Raw genomic sequence first — 24,271 nt, 5'->3', positions numbered from 1 at the left:
TGGCCGTCTGCTTCCCGCACTGACTGTGAGCTCCCGCCGGCCGTAAAGTAAAAGCAGAGCACAGCGGTGACGTCACCGCTGTGCTGTGCTTTACGGCCGGCCGGCGCTCAGTCAGTGCGGGAAGCAGACGGCCAGGGACCTGACGGACATCAGAAGGTGAGTATGTACTGTTTTTTTTTTACATTTACAATGGTAACCAGGGTAAATATCGGGTTACTAAGCGCGGCCCTGCGCTTAGTAACCCGATGTTTACCCTGGTTACCATTGTAAAACATTGCTGGCATAGTTGCTTTTGCTGTCAAACACGACGATACACGCCGATCTGACGACCAAATAAAGTTCTGGACTTTCAGCAACGACCAGCGATGTCACAGCAGGATCCAGATCGCTGCTGCGTGTCAAACACAACAATATCGCTATCCAGGACGCTGCAACGTCACGGATCGCTATCGTTATCGTTGCAAAGTCGTTTAGTGTGAAGGTACCTTAAGACTCCCGAACAATTGTGAACAAGCCTTGTCCAGATTCAACTCTCTCCAGCGCACACTAAGCAACAAATCAGAGATGAAAGAACATATCGTCGTCACCTTTATGGGCAAAATATTCCATAATAACCATGCGGAGCCAGCAAATTAGAGTTGTGTTTGATTCAAGCGCCAAACATGAAGGCGTATCTTTCAACGATGTCCTCCTCATGGGTCCTAATCTGACAAACAACCTAGTAGGAGTGTTAATGAGGTTCAAGAAAGAGCCCATTGCCATCACCGCCAACATTGAACAGATGCTCCACTGTTTCATAGTCAGACAGGACCACAGAACTTTCCTCAGGTTCCTGTGGTACAAGGACAATGACCCCAGCAAAGAGATATCGCATGAGGGTGCACATATTTGGGAACAGCCCTTCGCCCACAGTGGCAACCTATGGCCTGCGGAGGACCGCACAAGAAGGAGAGTCCAAATATGGAACAGACAACAGAGACTTTGTAGAGAAAGACTTCTGCGTAGATGATGGACTAAAATCTCTACCAACAGAAGAAGCGGTGATCAACCTACTTAAGAGGACCCAAGGTATGTTGTACCGAGCTAAGCTTATACTGCACAAAATTGCTTCAAACAGCCTGGCTGTCATGAGAGCCTTTGTGTCAAGTGACCACTAGTGTTGAGCATTCCGATACTGCAAATGTAGCGCCCCCACTGCCGCAGGGCCGAGGGGTACCCGGTACCGGGCCTCTGAGTCTCTGCTCTGGGGTTGTCACTGTGGCTAGGCCCAGTCCGTGACCCTGCCGAGGGACGTACAGTAATAGATGTAGATAGTGGTGGTGGTGCGGTGCAGTAAATAACGAGGACACCAGGTTGCAGTCTCTTTACCTCTTTACTGAAGATCTCTGGGTCCTCAGTCCAGAATCCGGATAACCAGGCTACGCAAGTCCGGCCGGTCCAATGGCACCTCCAGAGTTCTCTTAGCAGGTGGAAATCTGTGCCTTCCTTCTAGCGCTATGTGTTGCGGTCCTTCCCTGCTGTGCTTACAGAAAGTCCCCACAACTGTTGTGTCTGTTTCCTAAGTTCCCTCACAACTCGATTAGATGATGTTCTGCTAATCCTCCGTCCCTCCCTGGTGTTCTGGTTGGGACGGCACCCGTTTGACGGGTAGGCTCGGAGCTCTTCCGGGACCCTAGAGTCGCCCCTCTCCACAAGTTGCCCCCCAAGACTGCATAGGTGATTTAAGTTAGACAGCCCGCCTTAGACTGACTGTCCTGCAGCTGTTTAGGGTATTGCTTGAAGCTGGATGTTGAAATACCCTCTCGGCGTTCCGGCCACCGGTAGTGCGCCTCAGTAGGGTGTTGCTTCGGTCTTACAGCACGACCCCTACTGGTAATCTCCTATTGCTTGATCTCGTTTCTCACTCAGCACAATCTATCTCGCTTCTGATCCTTCCTTGGGCACCGCCGCTATCCTGAGCAGGCACGGTCCCGTTACGTTCGTTCAAGTTGCCAAGCCCCTGTCAGGATCCCACCCCTGACAGAGACCCTACTGTATCTTCCCCACAACACCCTCTGCCACAAGGTGTTGCCTGGTTCCAACCCAGTCAGCTTTCTGATCTAACTCCCTGCCTGACCCCCAGTTTACCCACTATGGTGGGGAGTGGCCTAGTGAATAGAACCCTTAGCTCCCCCCGGAGGCCCAACTGTGAAATGTATTGGTGTCTGTGATACCTGATCAGATGAACTCCTTCAGTGCCATCAGACGCACCATTGCTCCCCTTAGTGGCGGAGCCACAGTACTGCAACGACCAGGACTCTGGGGCGCTGCACTCCCCCCTGGTTAAACACAGTACTCCGGGACTGAGAAGAAAACAACAATACAAGTTAGCAAAAAGACATACAGTTTTGTTGAGTGCAATAACAATAAGTATACTTAAACAGAGCTTCCCTTTATGGGAGGTGAGGACACTTGAACGTTACAAACATAGTTAACTGTCATAGCAACATGCTATAAATAACTTGCTTTTACCCAACCGGGTATTCTACTAAGTGCAAAATTGTTGAACAATAATTTAACATTGCCTTTAAGGACATACACTCTGAATCCACTAAAGACCTTCTTATAATCACATTATAAGGCAATTTAACTTTTTCATTCTCCTACTTTAAATCTGCAGGACCGCCTGTCCTAACGGCACCAGACCTTCTGCCTCTCCTTTCTGTTACAGGACCGCCCCGTTCAGCCCGGGCCTACTGCCTTTACAACTACTATACACAGTATAGAGCATAACATTACTTTCAGTTTAAGAGCACTGAGCCATCTCTATATGGCTCCTAGGAGGACTCAGGGTTCACCTTCTATCCTCATTGTCTATCAACATTATCAGCATTTCTTTACAATTAACTAGTTGGATACATATAACTTTCTCATATAAACATTATCATCACTTTCTTTCATCAAACATTATTGCCACCTGTCTTAAAGCAATATCACCATTTAAGCGCAACAAATGAACATCCCCTTTAAGAAGGGACCAAGTCTCTATGAGGTAGCATATCTTCTCAAGCTACCAGTCCATACTCGGCAAAGGTTCCAGTGTGGTATCTTCACAAAGAGTCCTTTTTGAAGTAAAACCAGTAGGGAGCACCTTTAACAAGGTGCAAACTATTTACAAAAAGTTTGTATCATGCACTGTTCATGATTGCGGCAGTTCTGGAAACTTGTAAAAAATTTAGAAAAACAAACAAAACAATAGGGATCCCGGGTCAACAAAGGGATCCCTTTAAGAATAACCCAGGTCGGGTTTAAAGTAGCAAAAAGCAGGGAAACAAACAGTTAACTATGTACAGTTTCAGGTTTCCGAGGTTTAGTTGGACGGCTTCCAGGGCTGCACCTGGCATTTAACCCTTCTTGGCCTGGGCAAAGTGAGGTCCAGGGTTACACCCAGTGCTGGACAAACGCCGTTAATTCGTCTTTCATGTACAGTTAAATCATGCGCAGCGATGGAGGTCTGCGCAGCTTGAGTAGGGGCATTTGCTGCCGCAGAGGTAGCGGCTGCTGCAAGATCAGTCACTGGAACAAAATCAGCAGCTGTGGCACTAGCAGTCACTGGAGTGGTGTCGGTCGTCAGGGCAGGGTCGTCCTTCATACCTGCTTCAGACGTGGTCCCACCGGTGCCGGTCTGCTCCGCCTCTGCTGGGGTCTGGAACGCTGGTTGCGGGGCCTTGAGCTGTGGCGTTGTCATCTCCGTTTGCAGCATCTCGCTTTCCGGCAGGGCCTTGCCTTCTGGCTTCGGAGCGCTGGAACTTCTTTCTTGCTCCGGACCAGACGAGGCTACCGACAGACGTCTGGCGAGGCTCCCAATGATGGTCTTCTTCCACCTGGCCTCAGTGCTCAGCTGCGTCTGCAGGGGTTGGCGGATCAGCCCGTCCGCTCTGGTCTGCTGGAGGTCAGCGTCAGCTGTGGAGGTCTGGCTGCGGTGCCTCTCTGGGTAGCTGGGGGAGTCCTCGGCTCTGACCCCACGCTCCGGCTCCGGGTGACTCGCCATGGCGCCCTCCATGTCGCTGACTTCTTCTTCCAGGTCCTTTTCCCGCTCTCTCCTTCGTGGGCGGTTTCGTTTTCTCTGTCTCTGCCCACCATTGAGGATCAGGAGGCGGATCTCGGCTGCTGACGGACACGTCCTCAAGGGGCCGAGATATTTAGACTGGGCGGTCATTGTCTTTCGCGCTCTTCAGCTTGTTCACGCCCACTTCCACGCCCTTCTTCTTCTCCTGCGCTCTCCTTAGCGCTGTAATGGCGGCGGTTTTGGCGCGAACTTTTGGCGGCAAGTGACAATCCACAGTCTTTGCAATAAAGTACAGTCCAAGCACAGTAAATCACAGTTCCAAGGCACACATGACCTGATTCTTCAGGCTTAAGTAGATCCTGTTCGTGACGCCAAGTTGTAGCGCCCCCACTGCCGCAGGGCTGAGGGGTACCCGGTACCGGGCCTCTGAGTCTCTACTCTGGGGTTGTCATGGTGGCTAGGCCCAGTCCGTGACCCTGCCGAGGGGCGTACAGTAATAGATGTAGATAGTGGTGGTGGTGCGGTGCAGTAAATAACGAGGACACCAGGTTGCAGTCTCTTTACCTCTTTACTGAAGATCTCTGGGTCCTCAGTCCGGAATCCGGATAACCAGGCTACGCAAGTCCGGCCGGTCCAATGGCACCTCCAGAGTTCTCTTAGCAGGTGGAAATCTGTGCCTTCCTTCTAGCGCTATGTGTTGCGGTCCTTCCCTGCTGTGCTTACAGAAAGTCCCCACAACTGTTGTGTCTGTTTCCTAAGTTCCCTCACAACTCGATTAGATGATGTTCTGCTAATCCTCCGTCCCTCCCTGGTGTTCTGGTTGGGACGGCACCCGTTTGACGGGTAGGCTCGGAGCTCTTCCGGGACCCTAGAGTCGCCCCTCTCCACAAGTTGCCCCCCAAGACTGCATAGGTGATTTAAGTTAGACAGCCCGCCTTAGACTGACTGTCCTGCCGCTGTTTAGGGTATTGCTTGAAGCTGGATGTTGAAATCCCGTCTCGGCATTCCGGCCACCGGTAGTGCGCCTCAGTAGGGTGTTGCTTCGGTCTTACAGCACGACCCCTACTGGTATTCTCCTATTGCTTGATCTCGTTTCTCACTCAGCACAATCTATCTCGCTTCTGATCCTTCCTTGGGCACCGCCGCTATCCTGAGCAGGCACGGTCCCGTTACGTTCGTTCAAGTTGCCAAGCCCCTGTCAGGATCCCACCCCTGACAGAGACCCTACTGTATCTTCCCCACAACACCCTCTGCCACAAGGTGTTGCCTGGCTCCAACCCAGTCAGCTTTCTGATCTAACTTCCTGCCTGACCCCCAGTTTACCCACTATGGTGGGGAGTGGCCTAGTGAATAGAACCCTTAGCTCCCCCCGGAGGCCTGACTGTGAAATGTATTGGTGTCTGTGATACCTGATCAGATGAATTCCTTCAGTGCCATCAGACGCACCATTGCTCCCCTTAGTGGCGGAGCCACAGTACTGCAACGACCAGGACTCTGGGGCGCTGCACAAATATCGGGTATCGGCCGATATTCCCTGTATCGGAATTCCGATACCGAGTTCCGATATTTTTGTGATATCGGAAATCGGAATCAGAAGTTCCAATAAGTTCCCATGCGTGTGCGGTGCATATGGTTCCCAGGGTCTGGAGGAGAGGAGACTCTCCTTCAAGCCCTGGGATCCATATTCATGTAAAAAATAAAGAATACAAAATAAAAAATATGGATATACTCATCCCTCCGACAGACCCTGGACCTCAGCGGTGCAACCGGCAGCCTCCTTCCTAAGAATGCAGTGAGTGTAGGACCTGCGATGACGTCACGGCTTGTGATTGGTCACGTGAGCGGTCACATGAGCGGTCACGCGACCAATCACAAGCCGCGACGTCATCGAAGGTCCTTCACTCTGCATTCTTAGGAACGGAGGCAGACGCTTGCAGCGGTGACAGCCAGGGCTCGTCCGAGGGTGAGTATATCCATATTTTTTATTTTTATTCTTTATTTTTTACATGAATATGGATCCCAGGGCCTGAAGAAGAGTTTCCTCTCCTTCAGACCCTGGGAACCATCCAGGATCACTTCCGATATTTGTGTCTCATTGACTTGTATTGGTATCGGTATCGGCGATATCCGATATTTTTTGGATATCGGCCGATCCAATCCGATACCGATACTTTCAAATATCGGGAGGTATCGCTCAACACTAGTGACCACGCACCAGGGTTCAAGGACATAGACATGGGACCAGATTGTCCGCCTGTGCAGAGAAGCTTAGGCCTGTCAGTCGACGCCTTCAGTTTCCAAATCAACTGTGCAGACAAACCATTCACTAAACGTGGTGTCCTGTCAGTGATGAATAGCTTATATGATCCACTGGGATTCGTAGCACCAATTACCATACAAGGTAAATCCCTTCTGAGACAGCTTTCTGAAACCGTCAAGGAATGGGATGCCCCATTCCCTCCTGATAGGGAACCAAAATGGAAAACCTGGAAGCAGCCTTTGTGTGCTTTGGATGAAATCCACATACCGAGATGCTATGCCAGAATCTCACTTGCTGCTAGCACCAGGACGGAATTCCATGTGTTCTCGGATGCATCCATGGAGGCTATTGCAGCTGTTGCCTACCTGATGGTGATGGGATCAGACAATCAAGATCATGTTGGGTTCGTTTTTGGCAAGGCTAAGTTGGCTCCCAAGCCAGAACACACTATTCCCAGGCTTGAACTCTATGGGACCGTGCTTGCAGTAGAACTTGCAGACTTTATACAGCATGAGCTGGACACCGACACAGATGACATACAATACTAAAGTGACAGTAAAGTCATCTGAGGTTACATCTACAACCAAACAAGGCACTTCTATGTGTACGTCAGTAACCGCATCGAGAGAATAAGGAGGTCTTCCAAGCCTTCACCATGGCACTATATCCCATCTGAACTTAATCCAGCCAACCATGCCACTAGACCTATGTCTATAAATTCTCTTGCTAACTCTTCTTGGCTTTCAGGTCCAAAATTTCAGCTGGAACAGAAGGGAAGTGAATGTTTTCAGGAAGTTTTCAGCATTCAGGATCCGGATGATGATCCAGAAGTCTGCTCCGAGGTCAGTGCTCTGGCCACGAACGCTAAACCAACCTCCAGCCTCAGTTGCCAGAGCTTTCAATACTTCTCCAATTGGATGAAACTCCAACTATCGCAAGGTTAGTCCACATTGCGAGATCTTATCACAGGTCACATGGAGACAAAGACTGTCATGGTTGGCACGCCTGCCAAAAACCACTCTCTTCTGAGGACATTCCGGTAGGATGAATGATGAGCAGAACACCGCATTAGTATTTTGTCCATTGGATTACTGTTGGGTCGGAGATAGTTTTGCCTAGTGCGGCTTCTCTGATCCGAAGATGGGTTTCCTTTGGATTATCTAAGGGACTGACTTAAAGACATTCATCCATCTCATTTGAAGTTGTTATTATTGCATTGCATGCATGTTTTTGTTATGTTTTCATTTCTATGTTGTTGGACTTTATTTCAAGGACATTAATATAGTGAAATCCCTTAAGGAATTTCAGACGGGGAGTGTGCTGTTCCATGTAAGTTATGCTCTTCATTTTCTATGTATGGTATCTGTTTTTACTTTTCAGCCCTGCTGCCGCCCAATAGCCTTTTTCCATATGGCAGCTTGTTATTCATTAATTTTATGGGCACGCCTTCCACTTCTGGTTCAGGGGTCACGACTTCTTCTACCAGCTGGCAGCCATTTCATTTTTAGCCTGCTTGCTGTTGTGAGAGGATACACTTGAACTTTGCTTAGGAAGGCATCAGTCTTTCGACCACTCGCTGTCACAAATACACTTGCTGTACTTGGCTCAACTCTGGAGAAGTTACTGTATAACCATCGTACGTTGTATGTCCAGATTTACAAATAAACAAGTTTGGATTGCACAATCCCTGGTGTGCATCATCTCTCTGGATGCTGAACAGCATTGGTCCTGTCTGCTCTGCATGGAGGAAACAGTAGGTACGAATCTCTCACAACCCCTATTAAACAATAACACCTCCATTCGCCTCATGTGGGGACAGATCAAGTATACTGATTTGATTTTAGATAAGTACATTTGTAGCTGGCCTGCAGTTGCCTCGTTCTTTAATGGTGTGAATAACAGAGCGTTTAAATGCCACTGTTAGCCGCAGACCCCTTTGCATGCCTGATCCAGACGAACATTGCCGCAGTGGAATTGAGCAAAAAAAAATTCAGAACTCAGTTGCCTCGTTATTCAGTGGTGTCAATAACAGAGCGTTTAAATGCCACTGTTAGCCCCAGACCCCTTTATATGCCTGATCCAGATGAACATTGCCGCAGTGGAACTGAGCAAAAAAATTTGCAGAACCCTGGTCCATCATGAACATCAGTTGTCCGAGGCCACTCCTACTATCTCCTACTACCTACTGGGATCCCCAATGAATCTTCTGATTAGTCATCATCAGGAAGTTACTCTGGGCTTACAAATCAGAAGAGGTGACAAGGATTGTGACAAGTAGCAGAAGGTTTTCAGGGCTCTAGTCTAGCAGCCATTGATTACCGACTAGGTTGATGGACCAGAGTCCTGTGAATAATTTTAGTACAATTCTAGTCGGAGGAATAACTAATATAACTATATTGCTAGTAGGAGCACTTTGGTTTTAACATTTGCTTATTAGGGTTATTTTATGTATTAGTGTAGAGATATGTTGCTTCATCTTCATATCCTTCATTATTAGGGAATTACCTCTTTCATCTGATATGTTTTAGGTGTGCATTATTGTTAGCTAAATATTTGCGATTATTTATTATTCTCTGTGGTTAATATTTGAGAACACACCATATTGCCCGGTTAATTATAGTGAGTTATTGGGGAATAACTAGGTTGGGGCATCTTATCATGGCTATCCCCTAGAAGTGTAATATATACACAATGGTGCTTTTTATGGAGGTTTTTTAGGTGAAATTATTGTTTATGTGTGTTGGGTGTATCAGTAAAATATTCCCCTCTTACTCTACTTGTGTGCATATCGTTTTTGTCATTCTTTGAGTGTGAATTATCAATACATGATATAGTACCAGCTTTCCCATATATTTATGTGATGGTGCCGCTTTTTTGTTGTATGTGTTATTTACTTTTCATCTACTTATATCTACAATATTTAGCAAATCTCAATATTTAGAATGTTTTAACAGGGGAATTCCTTTAATGTCGTCCCCAGCTCTTACCACATATTATGTCCAAAGCACAAAGCGTTACATCCATGAAGCAGTTGAAAGTCCCTTTGCCAGCACGACCATTGAGCTTCTCCACCAATATTTTTGACTGTTCATTCATAACTTCGAGGAATTCCGAAAGAATAGCAAAGTGGAAGGATGGTGTTATCATCTTTCTTCTGGACCTCCACTTATCTCCAGTGCTGGAGTAGACCAAATATGTAAAAAGAAATATGAAAAAGTAGAAATAACTGAAAGACATGACTTTGAACATACTAACTATGTTTAAACAGTTATAATTTAAGAGTCATTGCAAAAATCACAATGTGATCTTATAACAATTTAGATATATATTTATTTGTGGCAATATAACTAATTGTTATATCTTCCCTGTGTTTCCCATTTACTCTCCTTCGGATGCCTGTTGTGATCCGCTTTTTGGCTCCCCTGGTGGTGGCTGGTGGTACTGGAGACTTGTGTGTGCTTTTCTGCCTCAGCTCACCTGCTTCCATCAGTTTTGGGAGTTCCCTATTTAGCCTTGCTCTCCAGTCACTTCCTTGCCGGTCATCATTGTAACCTGAGTCATTCAGTTGCATGTTCCTGCTACTAGTCTGCTGATCAGCTAAGTGGACTCTTGTCCTTATTGTTTTGTTTTTCTTGTCCAGTTTACAGTTTTGTCATTTCCTGTTACTGGAAGCTCTTGTGGACTGAAATTGCCACTCCTGTGTCATGAGTTGACACAGGAGTCTTAAAGTAATTTCAGGATGGGTTTTTTGAAAGGGTTTTTCAGCTGACCGTGAAGTCCTCTTTTGTATCCTTCCTCTATCTAGTAAGTGGACCTCGCTTTGCTAAATCTACCTTCATACTGTGTATGTCTTTTCCTCTGAACTCACCGTTAATATACGTGGGGGCTACTATCATCTTTGGGGAATTTCTCTAGAGGTAAGCCAGGTCTGTTCCTTCCTCTTCCAGGCGTAGTTAGTTCTCCGGCTGGCGCATGGCATCTAGGCAGCCGTAGGAATGCTTCCTGGCTACTGTTAGTTGTGTGGTAGATTTAGGTCACGGTCAGCTTGAGTTTCCATCACCCGAGAGCTAGTCTGTTATTTTTGTGTTTCTGATGTTCCCATGCCATTGGGGAATCATGACAGATGCCATCTACATCAATATAGCTGCACATATGCTTTTACATCATTGTCCTTCACTCCGCTGTGTATACACAACTGAGACAATCTGGGCTGACATGTTAACATGTTTGAACAGCCCCCTGAGGAAGCCCACGCGAAACACGCATTGGGGCATCATGTGTGACACCACAAAGTCAGATATGGGTAAGAGCAAATACTTAATGTGGGACTCGTGCTGCTGCAGTCAATGCTATTGTTTTAATATGGTGATTAATATATGTACCACTTACTTGCTTGCATTGATGCGGCCACATGAGTCTCTCAGAGTACTTTGAGTGGACTTGGTTCACTGTCACATTGTGTATATACAGGTTCTCTCACTAGGCTCTCTCTACACTACATCTGTGGTGTTGCACCATACTACACTTGTTGCACCTGACTTTTGGCTAAAATAGTTTCATTGATATGATCTTTTATCCTGTATCACCTTATATGTATTGATTAAAATATATTATCTTTTTCACTTTATTTTGTATTTTTTTACTCCATTCTTTCATGTATATAAGATTTTCTATGCATCTAGTGTGTGGTTTGCTGGCGATGATAGAAATACAAATGTATAGCGTGCAGATGTCGTCTTGGGTCATATGGCTGGAGCTGGTGCAATAATGTTAGGATTGAAATGAAACTAATTTGAACTGTGATTTATCAAAATTTACTTCCATCAAACCAGTTCCAAGTGATATGTTGTTCACACTGATGCATTTTTCAGATAGTTGTTTGTGGTCAGACCAGACAAATTGACAAAATGTTACATTGTTCAGATTGGACATCACCTTATGGTTGGTGCTTATGGTCATATTTGAAAAAAAAATTGACTAGCACCTCAGAAGAGAATAAAGCAAGTGTGAACAGGTGGAAGCTGCTATAACTGCACAAACAAGAGGATACAGAAGCACACTGTAAACGCTAAGATGTGTACAGTATATGCAAATTGCCTCTTCAGAGAAAAAGAGGACTTGAACTCTATAGCGCCACCTATTGGAAGTAGTGGCGATCCTACAAGTCACAATCATCCCTTTAACGAGTTGTGCAATATGACTTAGGATAAAAGCCAAATCAGTATCTCAATTTGCAGACATGGTGTTTCGGGCTGTTGGCCCTTGTCAGTGCGAAGCATGAGAACTGATTTGGCTAGGTGAGAGGCTCTGGACTGAGGTCCGAGAGGTAAGGTTTTTCATTGTGGAGAGTGACATAGCAGCTCTGGCTTGTCAACTTATATACTCACCATCCGTCCGCCCCCCGGATCAGGAACAGGCCTTTCCCGCTCCTCGCGACACTCAGGTGACCGCTCCATGCATTGCGATCTCACGAGATGATGACATAGCGGTCTCGCGGAGCGCGCAAGGAGCATAGGTAAATGCTTCACCTGGATCCGGGGGCCAACGGAAGGTGAGTATATAACTATTTTTTATTTTAATTCCTTTTTTTACAGGGATATGACGCCCACATTGCTATATACTACGTGGGCTGTGCAACATACTACGTGCTGGGCTGTGCAATATACTACATGGCTATGCAATATACTACGTGGCTGTGCTATATATTACGTGGGCTGTGCTATATACTACGTGGGCTGTGCTATATACTACGTGGCTGTGTTATACACTACATGGGCTGTTAAATACTACATGGCTGTGCTATATACTACATGGACTGTGTAATACACTACGTGGGCAGTTACATACTACGTGGGCTGTGTTATACACTACGTGGGCTGTGTTATATACTGCATGTGTGGGCTATTATATACTACGAGAGCTGTGTTATATGCTATGTGGGCTGTTATAAACTACGTAGCTGTGTTATATGCTATGTGGGCTGTTATACACTCCATGGGCTGTGCTATATACTCCGTTGGCTGTGTTATATACTACGTGGCTGTGCTATATACTCCGTGGGCTGTGCTATATGCTTTGTGGCTGTGCTATGTACTACGTGGTTGTGCAAAATACTACGTGGCTATGATATGTACTACATGGCTGTGCTATTTACTATGTGGGCTGTTATATACTACGTGGCTGTGCTATATACTACGTGGCCGGCTGCGAACAATCAACGACAGGCGCAGTCCGGCCACAAATTGGCGCGGGATTTGAACCACGCTTCGCTAATTGGTCGTGGTTGGCCGAATCCTGTGTATTCAATGTATTATTATAAAATCTTCATAAATAAACTACATACATATTCTAGAATACCAGATGCGTTAGAATCGGGCTACCATCTAGTGCTTTATAAATGTGTAAATGAGGGTGTTGAGTTCTATTTCAAATAAAGGATTTTATTCTTGTTATGTTGTTATAAAAATTGCACAGGAGCCAACGCCGTTTATTTTACACAGGAGGGACACAGTAGGTGGTGGGTGTTATGGACCTGGTGGTTAGGAACACTGGGGATGACCTGATAGGTAAACCAGAAATATAGGACAAGCTCTGGGGACGTGGGAACTTTACTGACCACAACCCTGATCCTATCACACACACTATAGGCAGCCGTGGAGCGTACCTAACTCTCCCTAGACGCCTCTTCACAGCCTGAGAGCTAGCTACCCCTAGAGAGAAACAAAAGCCTCACTTGCCTCAGAGAAATTTCCCCAAAGTAAAGTCAGCCCCCCACAAATAATGATGGTGAATTAAGAGGAAAATACAAACATAGGAATGAAAACAGGTTTTAGCAAAGGAGGCCCACTAGTACTAAATAGTAAGAAGATAGCAAGGGAACTGTGCGGTCAGTATAAAATACTACAAAAATATCCACGCAGAGAATACAAAAAGACCCTCACACTGACTCATGATGTGAGGGAGCAACCCTGCTCCCCAGAGCTTCCAGCTAGCAAAAAAATAGCATATAAGCAAGCTGGACTGAACTTATCATATACTGAGACACATTTTCCAAAAGCAATGAGCAAAAATGAACTAGCATGAACTTAGCTTCTCCAGGAGGAGACAGGTCACAAGAGAAGTCCCAGAGAGATCTGAACCAATACTGAATACAACGTCAGCTGGCAACAAGTAAAGATCTAGGTGGAGTTTAAATAGGCAACCAGCACAGCAGAAAACGAGGCAGCTGGGAGCCCAGCTAAAGACCAGCAGTATCACTCAAAGCCACCTGAGGGAGGCCACGAACAGAACTCAACAAAGTACCATTCACGACCACAGGAGGGAGTCCGAGAACGGAATTCACAACAGGTGGGTACTGAATTCAACTTCCATCATTGTTACCTTGTCACCCTGATTACAGGGAGACCAGGTGACAATGATGCCTTCAGCAGCTGGTGCCTGGGAACAGCGTGCACTGCTCCGCTTCTGCCAAGGCGCCGGTACAGTGTGTGTGACATATTTTGTCCATGCTGCAAATAAAAAAATAATGCTCTCAGTGTGAAAAACAAGATAATTTTGTACTGATGATACATTTTGTCCATGCTGATGATAAAAAATAATGTTCTCAGTGTGAAAAACAAGATCATTTTGTACTTGATACTCTAAAGAAGCTGATAAAAACTGACATGTCTGTGGGTTTTTCACACGGACATACGGTCCATGTGAAACACCTGACATGTGCGTACCACCATTGAATACAATGGGTGTTCTGGTGTCCGTATTTGTGGTCTGTAAAAAACAGACCCCATACGGACACAAAAAACGGACATGCGAAGGAGGCTTAAAGCTAAGTGTACATGTCATCCGTGTTCTAAGTGTTCTAGTCATCCATTAGAACGAATCCAGCAGCAATCCATCGACAAAAAAGTTGTACAGACACAACTTTTTTGTCCAGCTAAAAAACACTTTTCAATTGGAAGGAAGTGGATGGCTATTTAATTGTTCCATTTTCCATAAACTTCTATGTTAAAATAAACAAATCCAGTTGAAATCATTTTTTTCATCTGGACAAAAAAGTTGTGACTGTACCCACGGATAATTACTGGATATGTGAACTTAGCCTAAAGCTATTTTTAATTATTGTTGGATTCTACCTTCCCTTTATATTTATAAGCTTTTTGCCTGGAAGAGGCATATTTGATAAATATTAGGTCAGGGGTCCAATCATAGTAAGTTGCGCCTTGTCATGACAGGTGGGTTCTCGAGAATTGGACGATTTATATGCTAAGTACCCTCATTTTTATAATTATATTCTATATAGTAGTAATGTGGTGCAAATTTCATATGGTCATATTTAGGCATAGCCTAAGTGTTTGCTGTTTGCCATATGTATACACACTATGTGACAGTTTTATATCCTTTATATCCATTGAAAAAAACACAAAATTTTAGCTTGGTTTGAGTTAGTATACATGCAGCACATAAACTCATGTTCACATTGGCCATAAAGCATACAAAACCTACAAGAAAAAAAATGAGCAAAAACCCTGCTGTAACTAAATACCATATTTTCCGGCGTATGAGATGACTTTTTAACCCCTGAAAATCTTCTCAAAAGTCAGGGGTTGTCTTATATACCGGGTACGGCGTGTGCCGTAATACTCTTTTTGATCAAAAATAGAATAAAAGCCATCCCACCATCGACAAGGTAACTCTGATCGGGACGGTCCTACACTGTCTACACATGGTAAGGTTTTTAATATTAGACAGTGTAGGACCGTCCAGATCAGAGTTACCTTGTCGATGGTGGGATGGCTTTTATTCTATTTTTGATCAAAAAGAGTATTACTGAGAACTCTGTGTTATTTAAATGTACTTGCTTTTTACTTATCTAGTTACAGAAGGGTTTTTGCTCATTTTGTTTCTTGTAGATTTTGTATCCTTTATATCCATTGTAGATTTTGTTTTCACAGCTTGCTTCAGCCATTTTCAGCCTGTAAGAAGTGGTCAACAGGTAATGTTTCTTTCACTATTCAGCATAGTGCTTTTAACCCCTTTCTGACATATGATGTACTATCCTGTCGAGGTGGTATGGGCCCCGATGGGATAGTACATCATCACCGATCAGCCATGCTCATGGGGGGAGCGCGGCCGATCGGGACTGGGTGTCAGCAGACTATCACAGCTTACATGGCACCGCCTGGCACATTAACCCCCGGAACACTGCGATCAAACATGATCGCAGCATTCCGGCGGCATAGGGAAGCATTGAACAGGGAGGGGGCTCCCTGCGTGCTTCCCTGAGTCTCCTACCTCCTCCTCCCTGCAGGCTCCGGATCCAAAATGGCCACAGGGCTCCTTCCAGGTCCTGCAGGGAGGTGGCTTGCAAGCGTCTGCTGAGAGCAGGCGTCGGCAAGCCTCCTGCAGTGCCTGTCAGATCGCTGATCTGACACAGTGCACTGCAAAGTGTCAGATCAGCGATCTGACACTATATAGTCATGTCCCCCTGGCACAAAGTAAACAAGTAAAAAAAAAATATTTACATGTTTAAAAAAACCCCTAAATAAAGAAAAAAAAAAAATATTGTTCCAATAAATACATTTTTTTATCTAAATAAAAAAAACAATAAAAGTACACATATTTAGTATCGCCGCGTCCGTAACGACCCGACCTATAAAACTGAAGCAAAAAAAGAAGAGAAGCCAGCACTGCTGAAGGTCAAAACACAATATCTAAAGTGCACATGCACATAATAAATTCTGACTGTATTTCAAATATGAGATATTTAGCAAATAGTTGATCAATTTTTTGAGCTACCTATAAAACTGTCCCACTAGTTAACCCCTTCAGTGAACACCGTAAAAAAAAAAAAAAGAGGCAAAAAACAACGCTTTATAATCATACTGCTGAACAAAATGTGGAATGTAACACGAGATCAAAAAGAGGGATATAAAAAACATGGTACTGCTGAAAACATCATCTTGTCCTGCAAAAAACAAGCTGCCATACAGCATCATCAGCAAAAAAATAAAAAAGTTATAGTTCTCAGAATAAAGCGATGCAAAAATAATTATTTTTTATATAAAATAGTTTTTATCATATAAAAGCGCTGACCCGAACAATAAAATTGCTTTATCAATTTTACCAAACATGGATTGGTATAAACACCCACCCCCCCCAAAAGAAATTCATGAATTGCTGGTTTTCGGTCATTCTGCCTCACAAAAATCAGAATAAAAAGTGATCAACAAATGTCACATGCCTGAAAATGTTACCAATAAAAACGTCAACTCGTACTGCAAAAAACAAGACCTCACACGACTCTGTGGACCAAAACATGGAAAAATTATAGCTCTCAAAATGTGGAGACGCAAAAACTATTTTTTGCAATAAAAAGCGTCTTTTAGTGTATGACGTCTGCAAGTCATAAAAATCCGCCAAAAAACCCGCTATAAAAGTAAATCAAACCCCCTTCATTACCTCCTTAGTTAGGGAAAAATAATAAAATTAAAAAAATTTATTTATTTCTATTTTCCCATTAGGGTTAGGGTTAGGGTTGGGGCTAAAATTAGGGTTAGGGATGGGACTAAAGTTAGTGTTAGGGCTAAAGTTAGGGTTAGGGTTTGGATTACATTTACGGTTGGGATTAGGGTTAGGGGTGTGTCAGGGTTAGGGGTGTGGTTAGTGTTATTGTTGGGATTAGGGTTAGGGGTGTGTTGGAGTTAGGGGTGTGTTTAGGGTTGGGATTAGGGTTAGGGGTATGTTGGGGTTAGGGGTGTGGTAAGGGTTATGGTTAGGGTTGGGATTAGGGTAAGGGGTGTGTTTGGGTTAGGGTTTCAGTTAGCATTGGGAGTTTACACTGTTTAGGCACATCAGGGGCTCTGCAAACGCGACATGGCGTCCGATCTCAATTCCAGCCAATTTTGCATTGAAAAGTCAAACGGCACTCCTTCCCTTCCGAGCTCTGCCATGCGCCCAAACAGTGGTTTACCCCCACATATGGGATATCAGCGTACTCAAGACAAATTGCACAAGAACCTTTGGTGTCCAATTTCTTCTGTTACCCTTGGGAAAAAAAAATTGGGTGCAATAAGATCATTTTGGTGAAAAAACATGATTTTTTATTTTTACGGCTCTACATTATAAACTTCTGTGAAGCACCTGGTGGGTCAAAGTGCTCACCACATATCTAGATAAGTTCCTTAGGGGGTCTATTTTCCAAAATGTTGTCACTTGTGGGGGTTTCAATGTTTAGGCACATCAGGGGCTCTCCAAACGCGATATGGCGTCCTATCTCAATTCCAGTCAATTTTGCATTGCAAAGTCAAATGGTGCTCCTTCCCTTCCAAGCTCTGCCATGCGCCCAGTGGTTTACACCCACATATGGGGCATCAGCAAACTCAGGACAAATAGCACAACAACTTTTCGGGTACAATTTATCTTGTTACCCTTGGTAAAATAAAACAAATTGGAGCTGAAGTAAATTTTTTGTGAAGAAAAGTTAAATGTTCATTTTTTGTTAAACATTCCAAAAATTCCTGTGAAATACCTGAAGGGTTAATAAACTTCTTGAATGTGGTTTTGAGCACCTTGAGGGGTGCAATTTTTAGAATGGTGTCATACTTTGGTATTTTCTATCATATAGACCCCTCAAAGTGACTTCAAATGTGATGTGGTCCTTAAAAAAAAAATGGTGCTGTAAAAATGAGAAATTGCTGGTCAAATTTTAACCCTTACAACTCCCTAAGAAAAAAAAAATTTGGTTCCAAAATTGTGCTGCTGTAAAGTAGACATGTGGGAAATGTTACTTATTAAGTACTTTGTGTGATATATCTCTGTGATTTAAGGGTATAAGAATTCAAATTTGGAAAATTGCGAAATTTTCAAAATTTTCACCAAATTTCAATTTTTTTCACAAATAAATGCAGGTAATATCAAAGAAATTTTACAACTATCATAAAGTACAATATGTCATGAGTAGTGTTGAGCATTCCGATACTGCAAATATCGGGTATCGGACGATATTCGCTGTATCGGAATTCCGATACCGAGTTCCGATATTTCTGCGATATCGGAAATCGGAATCGGAAGTCCCCACAGTGCAAAAATCACTATAATGGAGTGTGGGCGGTGCGTGGGCAGAGACTGCATGAAGTGGGCGGGGTCTGTGCGAGTGTGCGTGCCTGCCGGGGGGGTCTGTGCGGCCTCTCTGGGGTCTGTACGGCCTGCCGGGGGGTCTGTGCCGCCTCTCCGGGGTCTGTACGGCCTGCCAGGGGGTCTGTGCAGCCTCTCCGGGGTCTGTACGGCCTGCCGGGGGGTCTGTGCGGCCTCTCTGGGGTCTGTACAGCCTGCCGGGGGGGTCTGTGCGGCCTCTCTGGGGTCTGTACGGCCTCTCCGGGGTCTGTACGACCTGCCGGGGGGTCTGTGTGGCCTCTCCGGGGTCTGTACGGCCTGCCGGGGGGTCTGTGCGGCCTCACTGGGGTCTGTACGACCTACCGGAGGGTTTGTGCGGCCTCTCCGGGGTCTGTACGACCTGCCGGGGGGTCTGTGCGGCCTCTCTGGGGTCTGTACTGCCTGCCGGTGGGTCTGTGCGGACTGCCGGGGGTCTTTGTGTCTGTGCAGGCATCGTCCGATGGGACTACAAGTCCCATCGGACGATGCCTGCTACACTGACAGCGATTGACACATTAGCCAATGATGGGACAGTAGTAGTCCCATCATCCGGCTAATGTGTTGAATGTAAAAAAAAATAAAATACTCCATACATGCTACATACATACATACATGCTACACACATGCTACATACATGCTACATACATGCTACATACATACATACATGCTACATACATGCTACATACATACTATATACATACATACATGCTACATACATGCTACATACATACATGTTACATACATACATGCTACATACTACAATACATACTACAATACATACATGCTACATACATACATACTACATACATACATACTACATACATGCTACATACATACATACATGCTACATACATACATACTACATACATGCTACATACTACATACATACATGCTACATACATACTACATGCTACATACATGCTACATACATACATGCTACATACATACATACCACATACATACTACATACATACATACTACATACATGCTACATACATACATACATGCTACATACATACTACAAACATGCTACATACTACATACATACATGCTACATACATACTACATGCTACATACATGCCACATACATACTACATACATACATGCTACAAACATGCTACATACTACATACATACATGCTACATACATACTACATGCTACATACATGCTACATACATACATACATACTACATACATGCTACATACATACATACTACATACATCCATACATACTACATACATGCTACATACATACTACATGCATACATACTGCATACATTACATACAATACATACATATAGACATACAGTACATTAAACATAGATTACATACTCACCATTACTTGTCATTTTGATCCCCGAAGCCAGTGTCATCTGTAAAAAATATGAAAAAAAAACAACCAATATACTCCCTGTCCGCAGAAATCCACGAGTGTCCCACAACGATCTCCCGTGGAGAGCAGCAGCAACAGCTGTTGCAACCACTCTCCAAGGGCTCCAGGAACACAATGATGGGAGGAAGGTATCCTTCCGCCACTGTATTCCTCCTCCGCTGTAAAAAAAAGTCCCTAGTCTCACTTTATGGCATTGCTGTGTGAGAAAGTTCCCATGCAGCTTTTTGCCATAAAGTGAGACCAGTGAACTATAGTAACCTCAGTGATGCACTGCAGGAGCCATTGTCTCCTGTCAGTGTGTCACTGAGGGTCCTATAGAGCAGTGACATCAGCCGATGTCACTGTTCTATAGAGGAGATCGTCGTGGGACACTCGTTATTAATTGGACTACGGCAGACAGGTAGTATACGGTTTATTTTACGTTTTTTGCAGGCGCTGAAGTATGCTGAAATGAAGAATATTAAAATACTTTTTCCTAATGTGTGCGTGTTTAATTAACCCTTTTCTTACTATTGGATTAATAACGGATAGGCGTCTTATTGACGCCTCTCCGTTATTAACCCGGCTTAATGTCACCTTACGATAGCAAGGTGACATTAACCCCTCATTACCCCATATCCCACTGCTACACGGGAGTGGGAAGAGAAGGGCTAAGTGCCGGAATTGGCGCGTCTTACAGATGCGCCATTTCTGGGGCGGCTGTGGAATGGTATTTGTAGCTGAGGGGGACCAATATCCATGGCCCCTCTCTAGGCTATGAATATCAGCCCGCAGCTGTCTGCGGAGCCTTTCTGGCTATAAAATATAGGGGGACACCACGTCATTTTTTGGGGGGTCTCCCTATTATAATAGCCAGTAAAGGCTACGCAGACAGCTGCGGGCTGATATTCATAGCAGGCTACAAATATTGGCCCCCGGCCGTTGGCTTTCCCCCTCTGGTGCAGAAAATTGCGCGGGAGCCCACTCCGTTATTTTCTGTTTTTTTTTAAAACTCAACGCTCATAAAGGCCTCTTTCACACTTGCGTCGGTACGGGTCCGTCGCTATGCGTCGGGCCGACGTACCGACGCACATTGTGAAATTTGTACACGACGTGGGCAGCGGATGAAGTTTTTCAACGCATTCGCTGCCCATTCTGAAGTCCGGGGAGGAGGGGGCAGAGTTTCTGCCGCGCATGCGCGGTAGAAAATGGCGGATGCGACGGACAAAAAAACATTCACTTGAATGTTTTTTCGTGCCGACGGTCCTCCATAACACAACGGATCCATTGCACGACGGACGTGACTTGTGGCCTTTCGTCGCGATCCGTCGCTAATACAAGTCTATGGGTAAAAAATGCATCCTGTGAGCACATTTGCAGGATACATTTTTTTCCACCGGATCCATGTTTTACCGCCGGATCCGTTTTTTCTGCCAGATCTGTTTTTTTCCGCCAGATCTATTTTTTCTCGTTGTATTAGCGCTGGATTGCGCCTGATGGCCACACGTTTCATCCGTTTTTTTGCCGGATCCGTCAAAAAAGCTGTTTCTGCCTGACGGATAACACATACAGAGGAACGCTTTTTCTGTCCGGCGAAAACACGCACAGCGATGGATCCGGCAAAAAACGTATGAAACTGAGATGTGAAATGATGAATCCGGCCTCTGAGGGCTTGTTCACACGATCCTTTTTTTGCTGCGGATCCGCAGCGGATTTGCAGCTGCGGATCTGCAGACGTTTTCCATGCAGGGTACAGTACAATGTAACCCTATGGAAAACAAAATCCGCTGTGCCCACGATCCTTTTTTCCGCTCGAAAATCCGCGCTGATTTTCTGCGGAAAAAAAGAAGTAGCATGTCACTTCTTTCTGCGGATTCCGCTGCGGGTTTCCACCTGCCCCAATAGGAAACTGCAGTTGGAAACCCGCAGTGGAATCCGCAGTAGAAACAGGACAAAAAACCGCAGTGGAAAACCACCATGGATTTGCACTGCGGGTTCTCAAAATCAGGACCTGAAAAATCCGCAGGAAAAAAACGATCGTGTGAACATAGCCTGAATCTCTTTTTTCATGCATGTTTCCATTCAAATCATGCACATTTTCCGTTTATTTTTTTTCCAAAAACCGCATCAAAACCTGCATCAAAACTGCCCCAAAAACTGCATCAAAACTGCATCAAAAACGCACCAAAAACCTGCATAAAAAAGCACCAAAAACTGCATCAAAAACAGCATAAAAAACCGCACCAACTGCAGTTTTGATGCGGTTTTTCATGCGGTTTTTTATGCTGTTTTTGATGCTGTTTTTGATGCAAGTTTTTGGTGCGGTTTTAGGTTCGGTTTTTGGTGCAGTTTTTGGTGCAGGTTTGTGGTGCGGTTTTTGATGCAGTTTTTGGTGCTGTTTTTGATGTAGCTTTTTGGTGCGGTTTTTGATGCAGTTTTTGGTTCTTTTTTGATGCAGGTTTTTAGTGTGGTTTTTAATGCAGTTTTTGGTGCAGGTTTTTGATGCGGTTTTTAATTGCCGTTTTTGGTGCAGTTTTTGTGCATGTTTTTGATGCAGTTTTTGGTGCTGTTTTAGTTGCTGTTTTTGATGTAGGTTTTGGTGCGGTTTTTGATGCTGATTTTGATGCAGTTTTTGGTGCAGGTTTTTGGTGCGGTTTTTAATGCAGTTTTTGGTGCTGTTTTTGATGCAGTTTTTGGTGCAGGTTTTTGGTGCAGTTTTAGGTGCAGGTTTTTGATGTGGTTTTTGATGCCGTTTTTGGTGCATGTTTTTGGTGCAGTTTTTGATGCAGTTTTTGGTGCTGTTTTTGATGTAGGTTTTTGGTGCTGTTTTTTATGCTGATTTTGATACAGTTTTTGGTGCTTTTTTGATGCAGGTTTTTGGTGCGGTTTTTGATGCGGTTTTTGGTGCAGGTTTTTGGTGCGGTTTTTGATGCAGTTTTTGGTGCAGTTTTTGGTGCAGCTTTTTGGTGCGGTTTTTGATGCAGTTTTTGGTCCAGTTTTGATGCAGGTTTTGATGAGGTTTTTGGAAAAAAATAAATGGAAAATGTGCATGATTTGAATGGAAACATGCATGAAAAAAACAGACAAAAACCCGTTCCTATGTGTTTTCAGTCCGGCGGAAACAGCTTTTTTGACGGATCCTGCAAAAAACGGATGAAACGTGTGGCCATCAGGCGCAATCCGGCGCTAATACAACTCTATGAGAAAAAAACGAATCTGGCGGAAAAAAACGGATCCGGCAGGAAAAAACGGATTCGGCGGAAAAAAATGGATCTGGTGGAAAAAACGGATCCGGTGGAAAAAAACGGATCCGACGGAATAAACGGATCCCGCGGAAAAAAATGGATCCTGCAAATGTGCTCCCAGGATGCGTTTTTTTTCCCATAGACTTGTATTAGCGACGGATCGCGACGAATGGCCACACGTCGCATCCGTCGTGCAACAAATCCGTCGTGTTTTGGTGGACCGTCTGCACGAAAAAACGTTCAAGTGAACGTTTTTTTGTCTGTCGTGTCCGCCATTTTCTACCGCGCATGCGCGGCAGAAACTCTGCCTCCTCCTCCCCGCACTTCAGAATGGGCAGCGGATGCGTTGAGAAACTGCATCCGCTGCCCACGTCGTGTACAAATTTCACAACGTGCATCAGTACGACGTCGGCACGACGCATAGCGAGGGACCCTGTTATGATCCTTAGTGGTTGAGGATCACAAATTACTCCAACTAAGTAACAAACATAGGACAAGCTCTAGGGAGGTGGTAAACTGGACTGACCGCAAAACTGAACCTATCCAACACACTAGAGGTAGTCAGTGAACGTGCCTAAAAATCCTAGACGTCTCGAGCCAGCCTGAGGAACTAACTACCCCTAGAGAGAAAGAAAGACCTCTCTTGCCTCCAGAGAAATAATCCCCAAAGATATAGAAGACCCCAACATATAATAACGGTGAGGTAAGAGGAAGGCACATACACAGGGGTGAAAGCAGATTCAGCAAATGAGGCCCACTAATACTAGATAGCAGAAAATAGGAAAGGGGTCTGTGCGGTCAGTAAAAACCCTTACAAAATATCCACCCTGAGATTTCAAGAACCCCCGCACCAACTAACGGTGTGGGGGGAGAAACTCAGTCCCCTAGAGCAACCAGCAAGCGAGGAGATCACATTTTAGCAAGCTGGACAAGAAACATGATGAATGCTGATAATCAAAAAAGGAACAAACTAAAACTTAGCTTGTCTTGGAGAGACTGGGAGCAAGGTAGTCACAAGGAATCTGAAGAGCACTGAATACATTGATAGCAGGCAAGGAACTGAGTATCCAGGTGAGCTAAATAGGAAACCAACCAAGGATAACGAACCAGCTGATGCTGCCAACCTGCAGAAAGACAACACTACACAGTACCGCTTGTGACCACTAGAGGGAGCCCAAAAATAGAGTTCACAACAG

General features: G+C 44.8%; 1 protein-coding gene across 1 annotated transcript in view; it reads right to left on the bottom strand.

Moving 5' to 3' along the window:
• Positions 1–24,271, bottom strand: part of CYP4V2 (cytochrome P450 family 4 subfamily V member 2) — a 184,876-nt gene that overhangs the window by 97,529 nt on the left and 63,076 nt on the right. Inside the window, exon 4 of the mRNA XM_077279636.1 lies at positions 9,296–9,486. Coding sequence (XP_077135751.1) covers positions 9,296–9,486 — 191 coding nt within the window. The remainder of the gene's footprint in view (positions 1–9,295; positions 9,487–24,271) is intronic.

The sequence above is a fragment of the Ranitomeya variabilis genome, chromosome 1, assembly GCF_051348905.1.
Source record: "Ranitomeya variabilis isolate aRanVar5 chromosome 1, aRanVar5.hap1, whole genome shotgun sequence".
NCBI classification, from domain to species: Eukaryota; Metazoa; Chordata; class Amphibia; order Anura; family Dendrobatidae; genus Ranitomeya; species Ranitomeya variabilis.
Note: the sequence above shows the minus strand (reverse complement) of the source record. Positions and strands in the feature narration are given on the sequence as shown.